Raw genomic sequence first — 20113 nt, forward strand, 5'->3', positions numbered from 1 at the left:
CACCATGATTTGTTGGAAACACTCCAACCATCCAATGTGACGTACGCCAGGAACATAGCCGACAGACAATGATCCACTTCTCCCAGCGGAAGCTTGGCGACCCACGATAGCCTCCACGCAACTACCACAGAAAGATGTTCATCTAAGGAATCGCATGATGGTTACCGTCACATGGACCCATCATGCAGAACGAGCTTGTTTTGTCTAGTAAAAATTGTCTGTGGCGTTGCAAACGGCGTTCCTATGGCAGAATACGATAGGTCTATCCAACAGTTTGAACCTACACATGGGATTCTTGGCATCTCGCACGCCTTGGGCCAAACGAACTGAACCGAGTGATCCACCGGATACCTATCAGGAGCTCTAGCATCACTCTCCTTGGCGGACGTAGTGGGGTCCACGCCCTGGGCAAGATACAAAACTGACCCACTCCGCTGCAGTGAGACTGATGGAAATCCACCATTGTTGAGAAGTTCGAAAATACGAACACTACAACCAGTGCGATAAAATTCTAGTGATATATCGTTTCATGAGGGGTAACCACTTATCCATCCATCTCAGTATACAGCAGGCCACTCTGCAACATGGCTATGCAAACCCTGCGGAAGATCGGCGACTACATCGCGCCTCCTGCTGCGAAGAGCGAGGACGGCCGTGACCAATGGCCGTCACGGGCAGCCTTCCTGCTCGCTGCAATGGGTGGATGTGCAGGACAAGGAAACCTGCTCAGATATCCTAGTGTTCTGTATAACAACTATGGACTCCAGTGGTTCATCCCATATCTTTTGGCCGTATTTCTCATCGCCATTCCTGCACTCATCTTGGAAGTCTCGATTGGACAAGCGTACCGCGGAGGAACCGTCATCGCATGTAAGACTATAGCGCGAGGTTTTTGAGCAGGATGTAGGCTGACGTAGTTTACACCTCCAGTCAATAATGTACATCGCCGGCTAAAGGGTGTAGGTATGGGACCGGTCATTGTCAGCTTCCTCGTTGTGCAATATTTCACTGTCAACTTAGCATGGATCATGCAGTACTTCCGGCACAGCTTCACTAGCCCCTTGCCATGGGAAAATCGGATCGAAGAATTTTACTACCAAGACGTACTTCAACGCGGGGAGATTAACGAAGGAAGCCAGAGTGCCGATGGAAATTCAGTAACCCGGTTCACGGCTTACCCCAACGGAGCGCTCGTCGGCGAAACAGTTGGATGGAGTGTCTTCGTTTGGTTTCTCATCTGGATTTCTATCTTCCGTGGCGTTGGGATGACAGGGCGAGTCGTCTACTTCACCATGGGATTGCCAATTGTTACTACCGTCATCTTTGTTGGAAGAGCATTGTCACTCGAGAATGCAAGAGAAGGCGTTGACCTTGTGTGGAGGACATGGAGGAGCGATCAGCTTGCTTCGGGCGTTGTCTGGCAAACAGCCGTTGGCCAAGTATTCTTTTCGACGGGAATCGGGTTTGGATACTTTACTTCGTACGCCAGCTACAACACCAAACACTCCAACGCTGTCATGGACGCATGTCTTATCTGCGGTAGTAATGTTCTGTTCGAGAACTTTGCCGCATTCGCCATCTTTGGCGTCGTTGGCTTCCTCCGCAGATGGCCCCAGGATGGTGAGAGACTCGGCGCATTTGTTGTCGGATTTCTCACCTTACCTGAAGCTGTACTCCAGATGCCCGGAGCTAATTTCTGGGCGGTACTCTTATTCTTTACACTTGTGGTTCTTGGATTCAGTTCGGCTTTTGTTATGTTGGATGTGGTGGTCACACTTATCTGCGACTCTGGTATGGTCAAGGCGTCACGACCTGCTGTCGTCACCGCACTTACCATTCTTTGCTTTCTCATGTAAGTATATTCCCTTGTCCCACATCAGCCAGATCTTATGAATGCTTACCAACTTACCCTCTCAAAACACAGGTGCCTACCATACTGTACTGAGTTTGGATACTATCTGCTCGATGGCATTGATCGGTGGGTAAACAACGTTGCCCTCATATTCGTTGTGTGGAGTGAAGTTTCCAGTGCTACTACTGTATACCGGTGGAAAGACATCGTCCATCAAACTGGGCTTCCTGCTTTCGTGGTCTACAATGTGGGCTTTCTTGGTGCTCAGGTACTTGGAATTAGCCTAGCCCATGGAATAAATAGTCCAGGTATTGGAGCAGGTACCGGCATTGGTTTCTACTGTCTTATGGCTATCGTAGCTGTCGTAATAGCACGAAAACCTGACGTAGATGCCCCTTCATTCTGGAACAGCAATGCCGTTTTTAGGAAGTTTTGGTATCTCGCATTTTATTCAGTAAGTACTACATGGATTTGTGGCTCTTCTTGTTTGAGAGACTGACTAGGCTTCTAGGGCAATCAACTACGCCGTGACTTGAATGTGATTGTTGGGCAGGGGAAGAACTGGAAGATCCCTGCATTTATGCCTGTCCTGCTCCGTTACCTGAGCGGCCCTGTTCTCGCCATCATACTCTCTTTCGCCTTCCCGGAGTTTCACACTCTTCTCTTTGATCCCATGATGATTTCTGGGTTTATATTGTCTATCCTGACTATTATAGTCATTCTGCTCGGCTTGGTTATGCCTCGATATTACGATGCATTCATTCCTGTATACAGGCGATCCGAGGGTACTGAACCAACAATGCCTATGCAAACCAAGGGCGAATTAAGTGGAAAACCGACAACAGAAACGATAGCTGCGGAACACGGCCATGGAAGTGTAACAAGGGACTTGTCTCCTGGACAAGAAACGGGTGGTGAGAAGCAGGTCAAGACAACAAGCCTGACATGATCAACTAGAGGTTCAGCCTGGGTCTGTACGATGTAGACAATCGAGCGCACAGGGTTATGAGTAACTCAACACACAGCGAGAAAATGAACTTTTACCCGAAATTGAAGACATCTTGAATGCCATATAAATCTCTCAGCTTCAAGTTTACATATGCCCTTGCTATCCTGGTGAAACCTCCCTGCTTTTAGCTTGCGCGACTAGTAGTGAGACACCAAAGAGGATTTAGTGACATAGCCTCTTGAGTCTACACACTAATAGCTTTGCCTTGCGAGAAACGATGAGATCTTGAGTTGTAGTATGGCAGAGGGATAATATAATGATAAGATGCCAGGAGAAGAGTAGCTGTAGACAGAAGAACGTGTTATGTGGGCGTAAAGCAACTAATATCGCTACTCGCAAAAGTAGACAGCGCGATTAAATTTCACCGCCTTCTCACATTGATCCTTGTAAGAAACCGTGCATATCTAATATCAAGCTCTCCCAGTGATTACGACTTTGGTTCCATATGAGGGTTAGTCTCTAGTGGGTTTTGGTGCATGAAGAAATACGATCTAATTTAGGGTCATTTGGTTCTCTATTTCCCGTCTCCGTTTACTCGCCTTTCTAGATTTACAGCTTCGATAGAGGGAGCTGACTAGCTTCTATTTACATTCACATAGAAGAAGTAGAGGTTAAGCTGCATTTTGTGACTAGATTGTCGTTACGTGGCGGTCAAGTAGTCGTCGCGTTGTAGGATGGGCTGCTAGGACTAGCAAGACAACGGAGTATTTAGCTACGCAAGTGGCTATTTAGTTACTCCTAGCCGCAACACTAAATAGTACTAATTATATTCGGAGTTCTAACCTATGAAGACCTGAAAACGTAAACACAAAACGGCCCAAAACAGCAAAATGAAAACGGACCAGCCAAATCGACCCTGTTAGGTCTAGCTGGAAAATAGAGGTCTGTTCAGTGGTGCCTTGGCGCTTACTTCGTATCTGAAGGGTCCATGATTACTTTACGAAGGAATTAATGTTGTGCAGTAAATCGAGCTTACCTCAAGTTGAAATACATAAATTATCACATAACCGCTGTCGTGTACAAAGCGCTTCATTCAAGACAGAACGAATCTCTGATCTACATATTGCTTCACGTGCGGGTATACATGGGTAAGTGGATGGTATTTCGCGGATGTCTGAGCGGGCCGTCTATTCAAGGCCTAGTCGGCCGGTCTGGAGATTCCCGCCATTGGCATAACTAAATATACGAGATTTGTAAATAAGTCAATATAATGTGTAAGCGCTACCTGTCTGAGTGTCTTAGACTCGGTGCTTGTTAGTAGAATACGAAGTCATGACCACTCTGGCCATGGGGCCTCCTTGTGATCGAAAAACGACCAGTAGAGTACTAACAGGTCAAGTTGATAATTGCGACAAAGTAAGGTGAAGGCGCGTTAGATGTCGGATGCGATCAACACACGCTGTCAAATATGGCGCAAGGTAGGGCACAAGACAGCGAAGTCGCTGGCTTTCTTACATGATTGGCATTTGTGTCCAAATATCGTCTCGCATTACAAGGTCCATTTCTCTAACCTTCGTTCAAAAAACGTCCAGCCGCCTAAATTGGGGCCTGTCACAACCGGAACGTATAGCAATCAAGAGTCACGCTAAGATCTCGTACCTGGGCATCAGCCGGTTGGAATGGTATTCGGTCCGCCTCAGAATCTAGACGTTGTAGTGAAGTGCCTAGCAAGGAAGCGAATTATATTTGGTTGGATTTACCAAGATAGCTGTAGTACAGATATCATCTTGGAAGCCTTGAGGTATATAAGGTTGTGTATGCTGTGATGTCTTTCAACTATACATTACCTATTATCTTCAAGTATCCTAGATAGACTCATCATTGTGTTTACTACACCACTATACTGCTACAATGCATCTACCTACGCTTTCCGTATTACTTGCCGCAAGTGCTTCCGTTGTTAGCGCTCAGGCAACCGTACCAGGCCTTGGATGCGTTTGCATGGTATGTTGAAGCTTTCAGATACCACGACAATATAATAACGGGGACAGGCACCAACCGGTTCAGGGAGAGATCAATCCATAGCCGACCGAACCACTCGTTGCTGCCGTGATAATGCAGGTGAGTCAACACAGTGAAACAAACAGCAGTTTCTCAAAGAAATGTAATCGAGTATCATTTCTGACGGTGCACAGGAACTATGATTAATACGGTTAACTTCTGGAACCGTGGCAACTTCTACTGCCGTGTCCCGAACTCTGTTACTCCGGCCGATTGGGATCAGAACTGCTGCCGCAAGTGGTATGGAAGTGGGACTTACGGATATTGCAATCAGTCAACTTGATAAACTATAGCGATACGCACATGAATGCTGAGCTTGTTGTATCCTTTATACGCTGAGGAGATAAGGCGAATGCTCTAAGAGTCTGAAGACGCATTAATCAGCTTTTCAATAATATCTCGAGTTTTTCACAATCTTCAGTGTGCATCATTGAACGTTACATTTGCGCCTGGTCCAAAAACAAATACTTACACGTTCGACTGCAACAATCTCAACTTGCAACAATGAACAACCTAGAATTAGGAAAGAGCATTCGAGAAGGAGACAGCTACCAGGTTATGAGAACGTTTTGAAAGTGGTACATACACTCTGCAACAAGTATTAGACATGCAATCTCATCCCTCAATTATGTCATCTCTGAAACACAATCTTAGGGAAGGTAGAAGAAGAAGAAGTTGGTTGATCGTTACGTTGTTAGAACGATTGAATATGTACCTTATCCCAGTTCGCGCATTACGACCAAGGTCAACATAAGCTTTCTCAAGCTCAGAATTCGAGCTTCTTGTATTAAAGTTACTGATTCAGGTTAAGCGTATGAGTAGCATAAGGTATGTATTGGTAGATGTATGCCTTGAATGGGTGCCACATTGTAGAACATCTAGGTGAATGATTGGGTAGATGCTCTTTGCTTCTCGAATGAGCTTGGTGTGTTGGTGTGCAAGCAGCACTACAATAGTGGTATCAATCCTAACAAACACTTTTTTTTTGGATAAGTAGGCAATACACGGTTATACATAGAAATGGAAAATTGAGACGTTTATTCACTATTGAGCAAGATAACCGAAGTTAATGGAAGGTGTTGTATAGACTTATCTTAAAAAGAATATAAGCTAAACTTCGAGTGTATTACATAGATATTTATAAGGCCCAAAATCGCTCCTTCAGGATTGATTTATACCACTCTTTCTTTCTTATGAGCTGGTTTTGGTAAGATCGCTCTGACTTATTATCCTACCATACGCGTCATGCTGCGCATCCCATTCGCTGATCTGGTCGTACGGTATCTTCACAAGCACATGTGTTTGCGCTCCATCTCCAAGATCCAGAACCTCTTGGCGCACCTTGTAGCCTCGAAGCTTAGGCAGCCAAATGATCCAGATATAGTAATACAACCCGCAAATGAGTAGTATGCCAATCCCAACCACGATGTAGGTACCGTACCAGAAGCTGACATCGCCACCTGTCGCTCCGCCAGTTGGTGGATACCATGGCATGATGATTAGGTATAGCTGAATTAAAATGTTGAAAATGAGTACGATGTTCCAAACACGGAAGGAGGGTGGTGGAAGTCCAAGGCGATTACGGCGAAACCGTAGCACATAGAGCCCAACGGCCATGAGAAGACTGAAACAAGCTGAGGGATACACCTGAAGGTCCGTGATGAATGAAAAAGCATCGCCCGCTGGCACTGCAAGGATGATGAGAATGGTGAGCGCCCATTTTGTGAAGTATGGTCCTATTGGGGTACCGAATGGTTTGGTGGATGCCCAGAACTGTGGCCAAGGAAGCACGCCTTGTCGACCACATTCTCTAATCAATCGTGAGGACCCTAGAAGGACAGCGATCAGATTGCCGAACGAGCTCAGTGCTATGAGGAAATTGAGGCCACGGACAGCACCATGGTCTCCAAACACCTTAGTGAATAGAATACCAGCGGCGATTGTTTTGCCTGCTAAAATTTCTTCCTTGGGAATGGCGGCAAAATAAGCCACGTTTGCCAAGATGTACAAGATGGCAACAAGTACTACTGCGGCAAATCCATTGTTCCTGATGTTCTTTACCGGGTTCTTCACCTCGTTGACCACATTGAATGCATTTTCATATCCAGCATCTGTATCATATGTCAGTAAGTATCTCTGTTCAGTTTCTTATAATTACTTACACGCAAAGATGATCTTGTACATGGCGTTGGTGACACCATATCCCGACGGACTACCGTCAAAAGCATCGCGAAATCCGGCTGAAGGGTTTTTGACCCTGGTGTGTCCACCCAGCACAACCAGCCCCGTGATAGCGATGAACACTAGTGTTATCAGTTTGATTGCCCCAATTGCATTGCTAATCCAGTAAGATGCTCTGGTATGGAACAGTACTACCAACACAGCAGCCGTGTAGCAGGCGACCGCAAGCCCCTTGGTTTCCCACGGCTTTGCTTGATAGTCTCCAATCTTGTAGAGATAGTTGGCCATAACCACTGCGTTGCCAGAGCTAAAAGATAAGATGACTGATTGGATCGCAAATGTGGTCGGAAACAACCACTTGGGTCGTGGGAACGCTTGTTCTAGATAGGCCACCTCAGAACCTGATCGAGACGGAAAATACGCTGCATATTCCAAATACACCGATAGCGAAGATATTGATGTGAAGAATCCAATTGTCCAGAAGATCAGACTAAGCCCAACCGAGCCCGTACCTTTCAAAATCGATGCGGCTACAATCTACTATTAGCTTTCTTAACTTTGGTCAAAGTACTTTTTACATACGCGTCGAGAATATTCCTACGATTGATCAATATAAATCGAAATCTTAAGATTGAGGAACCAAATACCTGTACCGATCATCTTCGAGAGATTCAAGAATACTATCGTGATAGGTCCAACATTGTATCCCAAAGGGGAATGTGTCTCGACAGGAGCTCCGCTCGCTTCTTGGTAGGCAATAGGAGCATTGTTACCACCTTGCTCCCCGACATATTTCAAATCCCCATCTATTACTTGAATATTGCCACTCGCTGTTACCGACTGAACCGCAGAAGCCGATCGATCTGGGTTTCCACCAATTTTGAAACGATTTCTGAAGAGCGAAGACATTGCGAAGGATAACTAGGTTTCTTGATGACCCAGTGCGTCACGCTATATCATTGGGTGGCCTTAGAGACGTGTGAGCATGCGACGCAAGACGGACATAGCAGGTATATATGGAACTTCAAGGATAGAGCCGACCTTCCGCAGTTGGGGTTGGTTGCAAATAGGAGTGTGGATGTCACCATCGCACGTCATTTGCAACAGGATTGTTAAATTCTAGCGCATTGCCTTCAGATACTTGTTAAACCTATCAAGTTGTGTCGCGTGCCGAGCACGCGAAAGATAATGTATTTGCGACATCGCAGGGGTACCTTGAAGGGCCAAGGTGCTGGGTCTTCGCTTCACTGGGCAGTTCGTCGCGCAGCCTCGTATGTTCTTACTGAAGATTCGAATTTCTATAGCTTGATAAAGAATGAAGTGCTGTATACTACATAGCTAGGAATAAGTCATGACGTTGGAGGCGATAGAAGTTGTGGGAAACTTAGAATAACTGACAGACAATGACCAGGCGAGCTTGGAAGCGGGGGTGATGTAACGTTCATGTGGAACGTTCTAAATAGAATATAGGATCGTACTCACATATGGATTAGGTGATTATGATCCCGGTGTATCTTGCCGAGAGCCCAAAAAGGAATCCAAGCCCGGGTGGTCCTTCTTCTAACTGCTCGGCTCTACTCGCAATATTGCTATCTACGATATACTATGTCTGCAAACGTGTTTTGCGTTACTAACGATAACAAGGTGGCAAAAAGCGCTATCCCGACTAAAATTGTTGTTGGCGTTACTTAAGTTATTTGAGTTTGCTGGCTAGGTAGTGATTTTAACAATATAGGTAGATGCTGTAATTGGCTTTAGCATTCTTATGTGGGAATTTATACGTCTAGATAGCACTAACTATCTGAGCCAAGTAAGTTTGCAGCCACGGTGTACAGGATCTCGAAACGGCCAATACACTTCACTCCAGCGGCTTGCTTTTCCCTCCACTTGCAGTACGGATTGTGGGCTCCAGCGGAAAAACAGAGTTTTCAGGCGTTACGCCTTCGTATATGGACCATCTTGGCTTCAACGCTTCGGGCGTAGGCCATGCATTGTCAGGATCACGCAGCCAAAGGCGGATAAGATGACGCCTAAATTGCTTTAGCACGGGAGTTTGCAAGATCATGTGAGTTGATACTCACTGCTGCTCCGGAGTGTTCTTGAATCCATCTCGGGCATGGAAAATGCTCAAATTGTTGGCATATTGTACATCGCCCTTTCGAAACCCAAGAGAAACAGAATGCTTATCAGCCAGAAAATGGAGGGCATCAAGAGCCTCGGCCTGAGCTTCAGTGATGGGTGGCACGTCAGAGGATCTTGGCAAACCCCAATAGCCCGTGAACGTCCTTCGTGCGTACTGGATGATCAGTCTCTCAGGAGCAGACTCGGTCTTTGGCTGATAGTGAAGCAATGGTCGCAGTGCATACTTGTCCCCCCTACCGCCAAAACTATCACAAAAGTCAGGAGGTTTTTCAAGTTTTATGTAGTTAGAAGTTCAACGTACTTCTCGCTGGCCCAAGGCTCAGCCAGGGTCCTGATAAGATCTGGTCTCGTTCTGGCAAGCTCGTTGTACACTGTCCATGAGCTGGACAATTTGCTTTCGCCACCCTCCGCAGCAGTCTCCAAACATGCCAAGGCAATAACATCACCCGAATCAGTATGAAATACCTGCTTATCGGTCGTATAAGCAGGTGCTCCAATTTTGTCAGCATCCACGATCGAGCTTAGATCTTTGATGTGAGCTAAGACGACATCCGCTGGTTTTCCCTGATACTGAAAGTCCTGGCGCCCTCTAATTGGAGCTACGTGCGACGAGACTCCAGCGTATATGATAATATTCTCCTCACGGTCATGCTTATCAAATGGCAGGCCTCGAAGGACCTTGAAGCCACGTCGGTTATGGACCTCATCGGAAATGTTGCGCAGCTCAGCGTGCAGCTTTGGAAGAGGAAATGTCTCTTGGTTGATGAAGCCGAGTGGTTTGCCAAGAGCTGTTGTCGTTTCAGTACACCTCAATTATACGCATCAAAATAGCTTACATTTGAAGTATTCTAGCGCATCATCAATCTCCTGAAGCTCTTCCCCATTGAGTTCGTAGACGAAATTGTACTTTTCAGTGATGTCGCTTCCATTCCATACGAGGTCAGAGTTCAGTTCGTGGGGAAATCCATCTGGTAGCTGATTCGACAGCTCTTCAGTAGCTTTTCGGCGGGCAACACGTGCAAGATACTTGTCGAGATCGGGAGCATAATCGATATCGGGTTGGCCAACCGGACCAGTTCTTAATACTTGAGCAGTAGCCATGTTAATGATCGATATCCAATATAGGGTACATTCTGAAAGCCTTACAGCGAAGAGACTCGATATAATAAAAAATTTAGTGTCGCAATGAGATTGGTATATCACGTCAACAGGTGTGTGATGCGGCCTTGATAGCGCAATTGAGGTAACATCTTGCGTCAACGCGGGGCTGATAGCGTCATGCCCTAGGTCCGGGCCGTCCCCAACCGGAGTATAGTGAACGTGAATACAATATACGCTTATATTCTTTTTTTCAAGCTAAGTATGCGGCTATTTTAGTGAACGGTCGTGGATAGTATTGGACCATTAGTCTTACTATATTGGACGCGAGCCACCTTTTATTTGTCACCATGATCTATATCCACGGAAGAGAATGCTTCTGTGAATCAAGAATTGCTTAGACTTAATTAATCTATGAATTAATTATATATACTCTAGCTGCATGGTGGACTACCCTACCCTTATACTGCACCGCTGCCAACACTGAAATCAATGTGGTCCTTTTGAATTAAGTGACTGGGGAAAAGTGAATATATAGACGCCTGTAGAGATACTTTTACGTTTTAATAGTGATGAATATCGTAATAACAGCTATTTAATAATTGTGACTGGTAAGGTTGAGAGATCATCGCGCTTTTTCACTACTTATTATGGGTAAACAAACTTTGGTCCCCAAACGCCCATCCTGAATTCGTATTCAACGCCTCTTCCACCTGATACAGACTACAATACTTGAACCCATCCTTCAAACCCGCTTCTGGATCGATCTTCAAATTCCCTGTTTCAACCATTCTCAAGAAGCGTTCTATATGCTCATGCTGATACATGAATTTACCCCGGATTTTCACTTCGCGCGGCATGATCTCTTGATACGAGGTTTTAAGATCAGCAAATGCGCCTCCCAGCAAAATAAACTCTCCACCACGCCGGAGCGACTTGATGCCTGCCATGAAAAACAGCAGTTCTGCCTTTAAAGAGGAAGGCCTGTAGTCCACAAACGCGTGCGCTCCTTTTTCACCTGTCGCATCTCTTAGTGCCTTCACATCCATGTCCGTGTCGCCCGTTAGAACAACCGTTGATAACATCTCTTTCGCAGCATAGTACTTTTATAATATCTTAAGCTTTTCAGCTTTACGAGCTGTAGCCACAACCTTACAACCCATTGCAAATGCAATTAACACCCCGGCCCCTGAGAACTTGCCTGTCGCCGGCCCCACAATAACAGTATCACCCACCCCGATATTCGAGCTTGCCAAACCTCCCACTGCTAACAGGTAAGATCCCAAAAGCGCAAAGTCACTAATCTTGTATCCCAATCCACCTTCCTCTTTCCCCTTCACCAATTTCTCTTCTAACTTAAAAAATCCCTTCTAGCGGAACAGGCAATTTCTCAATAAAAACCCCCTCGTTCGAGACGCTCTTCATGAGGGTCAGCGAGCCCGGGTCAGCGCCACAGAGGGAGGCGCGAATGATTTCGGTGTGTGGATTGTCGCGGCTTCGGATCGTGGCATCGACCCAAACAAGGTCGCCGATCTGAAGGGTGATGGCATCGGGGGGAAGAGAAAGGATACTTGCAACGCAAGAATAGCCCGGAGTGTAGGGAGGGAAAGGTTGGATACTAGAAACATTAGATGTAATCTGCAGCGGAGCGGTGCTAGAACAAATAGCAATGAAATTGACAGGTGATTTGGTATTGAGTAAGGAAGTTCGAAACAACAGCTATACAGCATGTTAATGCAGGGTGGAATCGAAAGTCGGAGCAATACAAAATTTCTTTCTTGATAAACTTACTTGCTCCTTGAAAGCACCAGATAACAGCACCGGAAGTAGCGGAGGTATCATCGCATAGAGTGGTGCGACGAGCGCTGAGCCGAGCGTAACAGGTGGGGTTTGAACATCTTTCAGGACCAGGGACGTGCCGAACTGCTCCAATACCAGAGCTTTGTAGGTTGCCATTATGGCTGCTAACGTACTTTAGTGATATATGAAGCCTAGTTCAAGAACGATTAGAAATATATTATTGGGTGAAGTTTTTAACACAGGATAAGGGGCAGACAATATACTCACACTCACTTTATCTACACTGTTCTACATCTAATATTTACCTACCTGTGTCTCCTGATTTGAGATACGGAGCCCGCGGACAAACATCTGGTAACAATCCGAGGCTGAACGCTAAGCTATGCAGTCATATGAGTAGTGTAGTCTGTGCAGGCTCCGCTAGTGGGACTTGGCTATGCAAATACATGAATAGTCCATGTAGTTTTCGAAGGTGGGACTTCTCTTAATGAAACTTGGGGCCAAAACTTCGAGGTTTTAGTACGTGTTTCTCTTTGAAATATTTACGCTAAGTACACATTAATTCTAGCTAGCCGAGGTGAGACTTGCTATTCTGTTTTGAGAAAAACAGTCCGATACGCTATAAGCCAGATGGATACAATAAATTAAGGCCATAGTCGATACAGATTGAGCGAAAGGAGTTAGAGTATATTGTCATTGTAGGCAAATATATAGCTACACCGCTTATTGGGGCTGTCGCTATGGTGTAGTATTGTGTGGCCAATTCTTTCTAAGACCAACTGTATCGACTTCTGAGTGTCTATTTGAATATTGTTACGCTACGGTTTCTTATAGCTGAGCTATATCCTCCCCAAACTGGCGCCACTGCTTTTTGACATCTATGTCAATCTTCCCAGAATTTGATGCCACGAGCGTGTCCCTTCCAGCAGACTCATTCGTATACATCACAAGGTGTTCCTAGTAATATTCAGTGCTCACTCTCAATGATACGGACTATCGATAATGCTTACCTTTCCTAAAGTCAATTTGATCGAGCCTTCTAGCCAACGCATCGGCTTGTAGACCTTCATGTTATCCTTCCCATTGATTAGGGATAAGATGTTGTCAACAACAACGAAGGTCTGCATATAACCCGCTCGTGCCATCTTTGGTCCACCAGAAGCTGCAACGTCGCCCGCAGCGAAGACATTCGGAAAACGCTCATCAGCGATCTGCAGTGTTGGTCTTACAAGAATGTGGGAAGAATCCTTTGATATTGACTCCAACGAGAGGCTGGATATGACTGAGCTGTTTGGCCGCTGACCAGTACATGGGATCTGCGCTTCGTGAGTTGACTGACCGAGGGAATTTCGACACCCAAGGGATAACCTACGATGAGATCAAAGGTCTCTTCTCCGCCTCGTTTGAGCTTGAGGGTGTGACTACCCTCCAAGATCTGTGGCCGTTCATTGAGCCAGACCTCAACGCCCATTTCACCAAACCTTTTCGTTACGTACTGATGTAACCGTTCTCCAAAGCTTGGGAGCAGCCTATTTCTTGAATGTAACAGCACAACACTTTTCTCGGGATGAAAGTCCTTGATATCGCTTGCAAGCTCGACACCTACTGCGCCTCCACCAACAACCGCAATTCGTGCCGCCTTCTCGATTTTACTCTGCAAGCCTCTCAATTCTCGTTGCGCATCAAGACTTTCCGTTGCTGCTACCTTGCTGGGAATTGCTGATGACGTGCCAGTGGCAATCACTAGGTATTCATATTCCAGTTCCTTTCCACCCTCCAGTCTGATGACGCGCTCATTCACCTTATCAACCTTTCCTTGCACAAACTCAAATATGCCTTTTGGTGCTCCTTTTTCTAATCCTTGAAATGGAATGAATGCAAATTTCTCGTACCCCTGGATCACGCTAAATCTGGGAAAGGCAAACACATAATTGAAATGTGAATTCTTCTCGATGAGTACAACGCGATATCCACTGGGAAGAGTCTCGATTAGGTGTTTTGCTGTAAAATATCCTGTGAAGGAACCGCCGACTACGACCACATTCTTAGTTTGCGTTGATGGCAAGGACTTGTAGGTGTAACGGTGGACTACAGCCTTAATCTTGCGGGTCGAGGCTGTAAGTGCGAACGAGGGCAAGTGACGCAGAAGGAGAAAAAGAAGAGTCAGATAATCAGAGACCATTTTGTACGAGTACTGGTGTTAGAGAGTGATGTATTAAACCCTACGCTGAACCCTTATGAACATGCGCATGTGTTATTCATATCCCGCTAATGCCCAGCCTGTTTGACCGATAAGTCGGAGCCGAGGTTTCGGAGTGACGTTCGGATCCGAACTCGCACGCGCTCCATAAGTTTAGACCAATAGTAGTAGATCCGAAATCATGTTGAAATCCAGACAAACCGCCCCTTCGTGACCTACAGAAGGTCTATGTGTGCAGCCACGATACTAGCTAGGCTTCGCTATTGAGCTCTACACCCAAACGGGCATTAAATATGCAGGCGCATAACGCGCAACCAAACACGTCCTTAGCGAGGTTTATCTCACGCGCACAGCTAGCATTGTCTACAAAATCTTAAATACCCTGTCTAGATTATGCCATAATTATGCGATCTACAGATCCCGTCACCCAAATCACATTACCACACCCTACCAATAGTACCTTGTCCACCACTCTACCCACAATATGTTGTCCAGCTCACATATCGACTATTGTCGAAACATTGATTCCAGCCATTCGCCAGCGAGGTTGCGGGTGTTGGGTCCGTTTTACAGCCTCTGTTCTTGAAAAGCAAAACTATGAAGGTACTCATTAAATTGTCCATTTGTGGCGCTTTGGGAGCGGGTCAATATACGTACCTACGCACCCCTTCTTGACCCAGAAGACCTGCATACTGTTCCCACGCAACTCCTTGCAATTACCGGTGGGGCGGTCATCAGGGATAGCGACGCTGTCATCTACTTTCGAGATGCCACATTTCTGGTCATCCCAGGTACCAATTATAGCAGCGGTGTTGTCGCGGGGAAAGATGCCAATAGAATCAGTCGTCGGGGCAGATAAAGAAACACTTGGTAAAGTTGCCGCGATAGCGATCATTGGCAAAATGTTGAATCTCATGGTGTCGAAAGCTGTGAAAGCGTGTTTAATGTCTTTGAGAATGTTTGTGCGAATGTTTGTGGTTACTGTAAATAAGGCATTATTTATATATATGAGATTACAGTGGGATTCTGGGGCTATAGAATATGGGCTAAAGACAGCACTGAGGATAGAATTTAGAGGGTTCAGCTGAGGCTGAGAAAGGTGATGAGAATACATCGAAACAGGCTAGACTAATTCCTAGCTTAGTCAAGTAGCTGAAATTTTGTAAATCGAATGATCGTAACACATAGTATTTGCCTTTTTGGTACTATAAGCGCTTGGCATCAGCTGAGCCTCATAGGATTTTTGCAGCTGGCTATATGTCCGTTGTCAAGTATTTTGATGAGGCTGCGTCACCAGCAGATGGGATAGAGCCAAAGGGATTATATCGCCATAAGCAATCTTTTCCTTCTGAGCACTAGTTTTGGTTAGTATCAACTAAGACCAGCCTCAGCAGCAACGTTGTTGAAGGACCTAGTAATCTGTAAGGTCCCTAAGCCGGGATCAGAGCCTGGAGCAACATAATCTGACTAAGGAGTAAGGTGATATCTGAAGATAGATAGAGCGCTTGTAGCTATGATTGCATTTCATTGATCGATCCATCTCCTAACTCATTTATAAGTTTGTTTTGACACGGTTAATGACTAGAGTGATTTGATAGTATGTATTCAAGGAGAATACAATAATTTGTACATCATTTCCCTGATTCATCTTTCGGTGTATTATCATCAGCCTAGTGGTCTGACAGGTACAGACATAGACTATCAAAATGGTCATGATGATGCGTCACGTCTTGGCGCAATAAGTCAATTGATGTTTCCTGGTTTCAATTAACGCACGTTGAGTAATTTCTATGGAGATACGGCATTATTCGACACGATAGAGATCCTTAAATCTAAGAGTCGAATACATGTATCGTTTGAAAACGAGTGGAAAACTACTCGAATCAAATACCCGCCTAACAAATAAAGACTTGTGGAATGTTTGAGTTTAGTGTACCATGTTCTTCGTCGGAGTCCGAGGCTCCGATGACAGTTTCGTCAGATTCATACCCGTCGTCATCGTCGTAGAGTTCATTCAGATCTTGTTTAATCTGCCCGAAAGGTACGGGCCTGGATACTGGTTTTAGGGCACTATCTCCAGGTCTATTTGTGAAGGAGGTGCTGAAACTTGGTTCGGGTTCGTGATTATCATCTTCAGACGAACTTCCACAATCAGAGCTGCTCGAGCTTTCCACAGTAGTGTCTGCTTCGTCAGCCTGTTCATCTACAGTTGCATCCATGTCAATGGAATCACGCAGCACTATATTCGATTTGCGGAGAGTTTCCTGTGTCCAGTTCCACTTCTTTTTGCAGCAGCATTGCCAACAAACATCCTTTGAAGGATTGATGACGATACGGAAACCTTTCTGTTGGCAGATGCAAGCAGCGGCAAGTCTTGCTAGCCAATTATCATGTGCCCTGACAACTGCCACCCTGAGTTTGCCAAGATCTTTTGGAACATCTAGTAATTCTTCCCAATTATCGATAGACACAAGTATCGACGGTATTTTTGGCGAGCATCCCGTACACTTTACTGTATTGCGATGTACAGCATCATTGTCATTCTGGAATACAGGTAGGACATCGATGTCAGCAATCCACTGATTTCGATCATAAACTTGTATAAGCGTCTCCACGAAACAAAGATCCTTATCAATGGCTCCTCTTTCTCCAACGTCGATGGGGAGCTCGAATTCAGTGAAAGTCAAGTGAAGCGAAGTGGATCTAAAGCTGTCTTCTGATTTGCCATCGAACGGATTATGGCAAACAAGGCGGAATTCGTTCAAGTTGACTCCCTTCGTTCGTGGTGCTTGCGGGGCGACCATCAAGACCATTCCTGTTTTACCTACATTTCCAACTACTCGACGCACGTCATTAACGTGGTCAAGAGAACCTGGGTCGTTATGAAGCAATGCGGAGGCAAAAATGCTGTTGCGAGACAAGATGGCAATCACATCTTTCATCACAATTGGATCAATGTTGTACAAGCCTGATTCGAACATTGCTATGCATGCAAACTTTTGCCCGCGGCTAAGAAATCGTACACCTTGAGGTGGAAGCCACAGAGACTGGTGCAATGGTGTACTGATGATTTTGAGATTGATCGTTGCGCCTGGTAGATTAGCAAACGTTTTGGTTGCAAGCGAAAGGGCGTGGAGAGAGTCGAAAAGAAACCGATTAGTGAAGCGGCGAATCTCAAGACCCTTCTGAAATGTAGGCGTGCCAATTATGTCTCCTTCTTGAATTGTAGCAAGATAGCGTACTATGTTTTTGGAGATATCTGGTCTGTCCTCAAAGAGCTGATCACCTGATCAATGGTCTGGAATCTTTCCGTTTGTGCCCTTTTCTGTGCTTCATAAAACCTCCTCTTTCTGGCACGAACCCCAATATCGAATCTCAGGAACAAGCCTACGTCAGTTTCCGATCCTGCAATTAGCACAAAGGATGGAGGCCCAACGCTTGTAGCCTCGTAAAAGCAACTGCAAAGACATTGCCTGGCATCATGAATCGCAAATGGTGGATTGTTTCCAGCATGTGTTTTGTCTTTGGCGCATTTGAACTTGACCCCGAGATCGCTTAGTGATGGTACAAGCAAGGGATCCACAGTGATGGATAGAGGGCCCTTTCTGTATCGAACAGCCTCGTCATCATTCATGTTTCTGCACTCGTAGCATTCCTCCGAAATCTTGTTCATTCTCAAATCATCTCTTCGAAAGCCTGGACAAGGAGTGTTTTGTAGGCCCATACCTTCTTTATGACAGGCATTAGAGCAATATTGACCATAAAGAATACAGGGGCATCTTTCTACGTGACAATGGTGACCCGTCTCGTGACATTCACACATTCCAGCCCACGAGGAAGACGGTTTGGTCTCGATCGAAGTGATGTGGTATTCGCAATTCGTGTCCTTGTGCGGAATCGCCGTGAAATGTTTATGTCCACCTCTAGCTCTGATGATGCATTCTGCATGTTGAAGATCCAGCTGTCGCGCAATGTATCGCATCATCTCAACCTCTGTTGCTTCGCTCTGGATGATTGTGGAGTCAAGCCGATCCTGCACCTTGAGGAGATAGAGAATCCAAGAATCACACAATCCAAATAGGGCAGGTATACTAGATGCGCTCTCCCGCAACAAGCTTCTACCACGCCTTTGGCCAAGTGCGACGGTGTTCACTGCCAAGTCTCTTTCAGTGCCCTCTAAAGTGAGGAGCTTCCTTGATGCTACGGCAAACAAGTGGATCCAGTGCCATTTCCAGGGCTGAAAATCAGGGGTTTCATTGGAACGAGATGTTATCTCATCCAGACAGACAAAAAACTCAGCTGCTTTGAGAATATATGGTGTGTAGAGGCCCCCCCAATCAGCAAGTATACTGCCTAGAACGAGAAGATGGAACTCATCGATGTTTAGCCTAGAAGCGTCTCGTGTTGTGATACTCGTAACCCTAACCGGACCTCCGTAGAAGCGAAGGTGCGATAACGAAAGAGACCAGTAAACACCCTCGTCTTTGCCGGGATCTGGATTCGACAGCCCAATGGTGAGTCGACCAGACTCTTCCACGACGGGATCATTGAAGTTGACGGGGGTGGGGACATCTCCCAAAACCAAAATATTGGGATAAATGTGCCAAGCAGCTAGGCCAAGTAAAACAGACCCTTTCGTGACATTGTGCGGTTGCCCTCGAATAACTTTCTCGATGGTTACTGTCGCTGTTTTCCAGGCCTCAATGACACGTGCATGTGTTCCGAAGGATGTTGCCCCTTGATTCACTGGAAGGTTCACATTGTTGATGATGAGCATAAGCTGTTTTCGCTGGCTGATCTGCTCATCATCTGCGACTTGGAGCCAGGCCCTAGTAGATGCGTCCAATTCAGCAAGATCGTTTCGAGACAGGTCTGCAGATAACGCCAGGCCAAGTTGAGCAGAGTCATTGTAAATTCCATCGTTGATCTGTGTTCGCAATTCTTGCCGCCGAGCCTCAACGATCTCCACCAGATGGAAGTAGCTTGGGAACTAGATCAGGCTCGGGCGAGCATACAGGCCAGAAGGTGAACAGCAATAGCTGTTTTACCAGATGTTGCTGCGGCCCAGACAGATGTTCCATCCATGCCGGCGCACTCAGCAAAAACGCCTCGACTAGATAAGAGCCCTTCGTTCGAGATATCCCTATATATTTCTGATACTCTGGATCCATATGCTTGTATTAAGTGAGGAGTATGTGGCGCGATATCCTCGAAGACGGCACCAAGACGCTGGGCAGTCCTATGGACAGAACCATCTTCCGCAATTTCCCGACGTTGACGAGTTAAGGAGCGACCTAGGTCTTTGAACTCACTTGGAGCCTCCTGCTTGACCAAAGACAGATCAACATTGAAGTTAAAGAGAGCCAGCGTATTTTCGTTCGTACCAGATATTACAGATGCGTTGAATCGGCTGATCGACATGACGTAGTAATCAAGAAGATGGCTGACGAGTAGATAGAACAAGGAGAGATATGTGGACCAAAGTCGCGTAGTATTGCGCTCTCATAGAAACCAACCTTTTTCCATTTAATTTAGGCAATAAGGTCACTCATGGCGACCACCGGGTTCATATAGTAGATTTATCCCATTTACACAGAAGCACACTTGATGCAGTTTGTTATACGATTGGTACGCATGTCACGCTTGCGGGGTAGACGACAGGGCTATGCATGGTTTCAGGTGAGGTCGCGTAATCGCAGTAACTGAAAATAGCAGGCTTTAACGAGATAGTGCAGTCTACAGCAGCTCTAATTGGCTGGTGATATCATCCTCCCGTAAGCTTTGTCCACGTAGCTAGCGCTGGGGAGTCGATTTGCTGAATTGAATGTAA

At 45.9% G+C, this 20113-nt stretch overlaps 8 protein-coding genes across 8 annotated transcripts; 2 read left to right on the forward strand and 6 right to left on the reverse strand.

Annotated features, from left to right (window-relative positions):
• Positions 1-584: 584 nt before the first annotated feature.
• COCVIDRAFT_16268 (hypothetical protein) lies at positions 585-2801 on the forward strand (the record flags this gene model as incomplete). Its single annotated transcript, XM_014700818.1, has 4 exons — positions 585-870; positions 931-1852; positions 1925-2306; positions 2364-2801. The coding sequence occupies 4 exons, from the start codon at positions 585-587 to the stop codon at positions 2799-2801; spliced, it is 2028 nt and encodes a 675-aa protein (XP_014556304.1).
• A 1911-nt stretch (positions 2802-4712) lies between these two features.
• Positions 4713-5145, forward strand: COCVIDRAFT_99980 (hypothetical protein; the record flags this gene model as incomplete). The annotated part of the gene is made up of 3 exons (XM_014700897.1): positions 4713-4805; positions 4853-4922; positions 4997-5145. The coding sequence occupies 3 exons, from the start codon at positions 4713-4715 to the stop codon at positions 5143-5145; spliced, it is 312 nt and encodes a 103-aa protein (XP_014556383.1).
• Positions 5146-6053: 908 nt separating this feature from the next.
• Positions 6054-7952, reverse strand: COCVIDRAFT_100056 (hypothetical protein; the record flags this gene model as incomplete). Its single annotated transcript, XM_014700898.1, has 4 exons — positions 6054-6973; positions 7025-7573; positions 7626-7640; positions 7691-7952. 4 exons carry the CDS (start codon positions 7950-7952, stop codon positions 6054-6056), a joined length of 1746 nt encoding a protein of 581 aa, XP_014556384.1.
• Positions 7953-8901: 949 nt separating this feature from the next.
• COCVIDRAFT_99977 (hypothetical protein) lies at positions 8902-10286 on the reverse strand (the record flags this gene model as incomplete). Its single annotated transcript, XM_014700899.1, has 4 exons — positions 8902-9073; positions 9125-9430; positions 9487-9973; positions 10022-10286. 4 exons carry the CDS (start codon positions 10284-10286, stop codon positions 8902-8904), a joined length of 1230 nt encoding a protein of 409 aa, XP_014556385.1.
• A 1353-nt stretch (positions 10287-11639) lies between these two features.
• COCVIDRAFT_26919 (hypothetical protein) lies at positions 11640-12239 on the reverse strand (the record flags this gene model as incomplete). Its single annotated transcript, XM_014700900.1, has 2 exons — positions 11640-12002; positions 12075-12239. 2 exons carry the CDS (start codon positions 12237-12239, stop codon positions 11640-11642), a joined length of 528 nt encoding a protein of 175 aa, XP_014556386.1.
• Positions 12240-13063: 824 nt separating this feature from the next.
• COCVIDRAFT_38073 (hypothetical protein) lies at positions 13064-14265 on the reverse strand (the record flags this gene model as incomplete). The annotated part of the gene is made up of 2 exons (XM_014700901.1): positions 13064-13294; positions 13456-14265. 2 exons carry the CDS (start codon positions 14263-14265, stop codon positions 13064-13066), a joined length of 1041 nt encoding a protein of 346 aa, XP_014556387.1.
• A 628-nt stretch (positions 14266-14893) lies between these two features.
• COCVIDRAFT_100036 (hypothetical protein) lies at positions 14894-15397 on the reverse strand (the record flags this gene model as incomplete). Its single annotated transcript, XM_014700902.1, has 1 exon — positions 14894-15397. The coding sequence occupies one exon, from the start codon at positions 15395-15397 to the stop codon at positions 14894-14896; it is 504 nt and encodes a 167-aa protein (XP_014556388.1).
• A 781-nt stretch (positions 15398-16178) lies between these two features.
• COCVIDRAFT_16274 (hypothetical protein) lies at positions 16179-19704 on the reverse strand (the record flags this gene model as incomplete). The annotated part of the gene is made up of 3 exons (XM_014700819.1): positions 16179-17561; positions 17675-19155; positions 19299-19704. 3 exons carry the CDS (start codon positions 19702-19704, stop codon positions 16179-16181), a joined length of 3270 nt encoding a protein of 1089 aa, XP_014556305.1.
• Positions 19705-20113: the final 409 nt, after the last annotated feature.

This window comes from Bipolaris victoriae (genome assembly GCF_000527765.1).
Source record: "Bipolaris victoriae FI3 unplaced genomic scaffold scaffold_45, whole genome shotgun sequence".
NCBI lineage: Eukaryota > Fungi > Ascomycota > Dothideomycetes > Pleosporales > Pleosporaceae > Bipolaris > Bipolaris victoriae.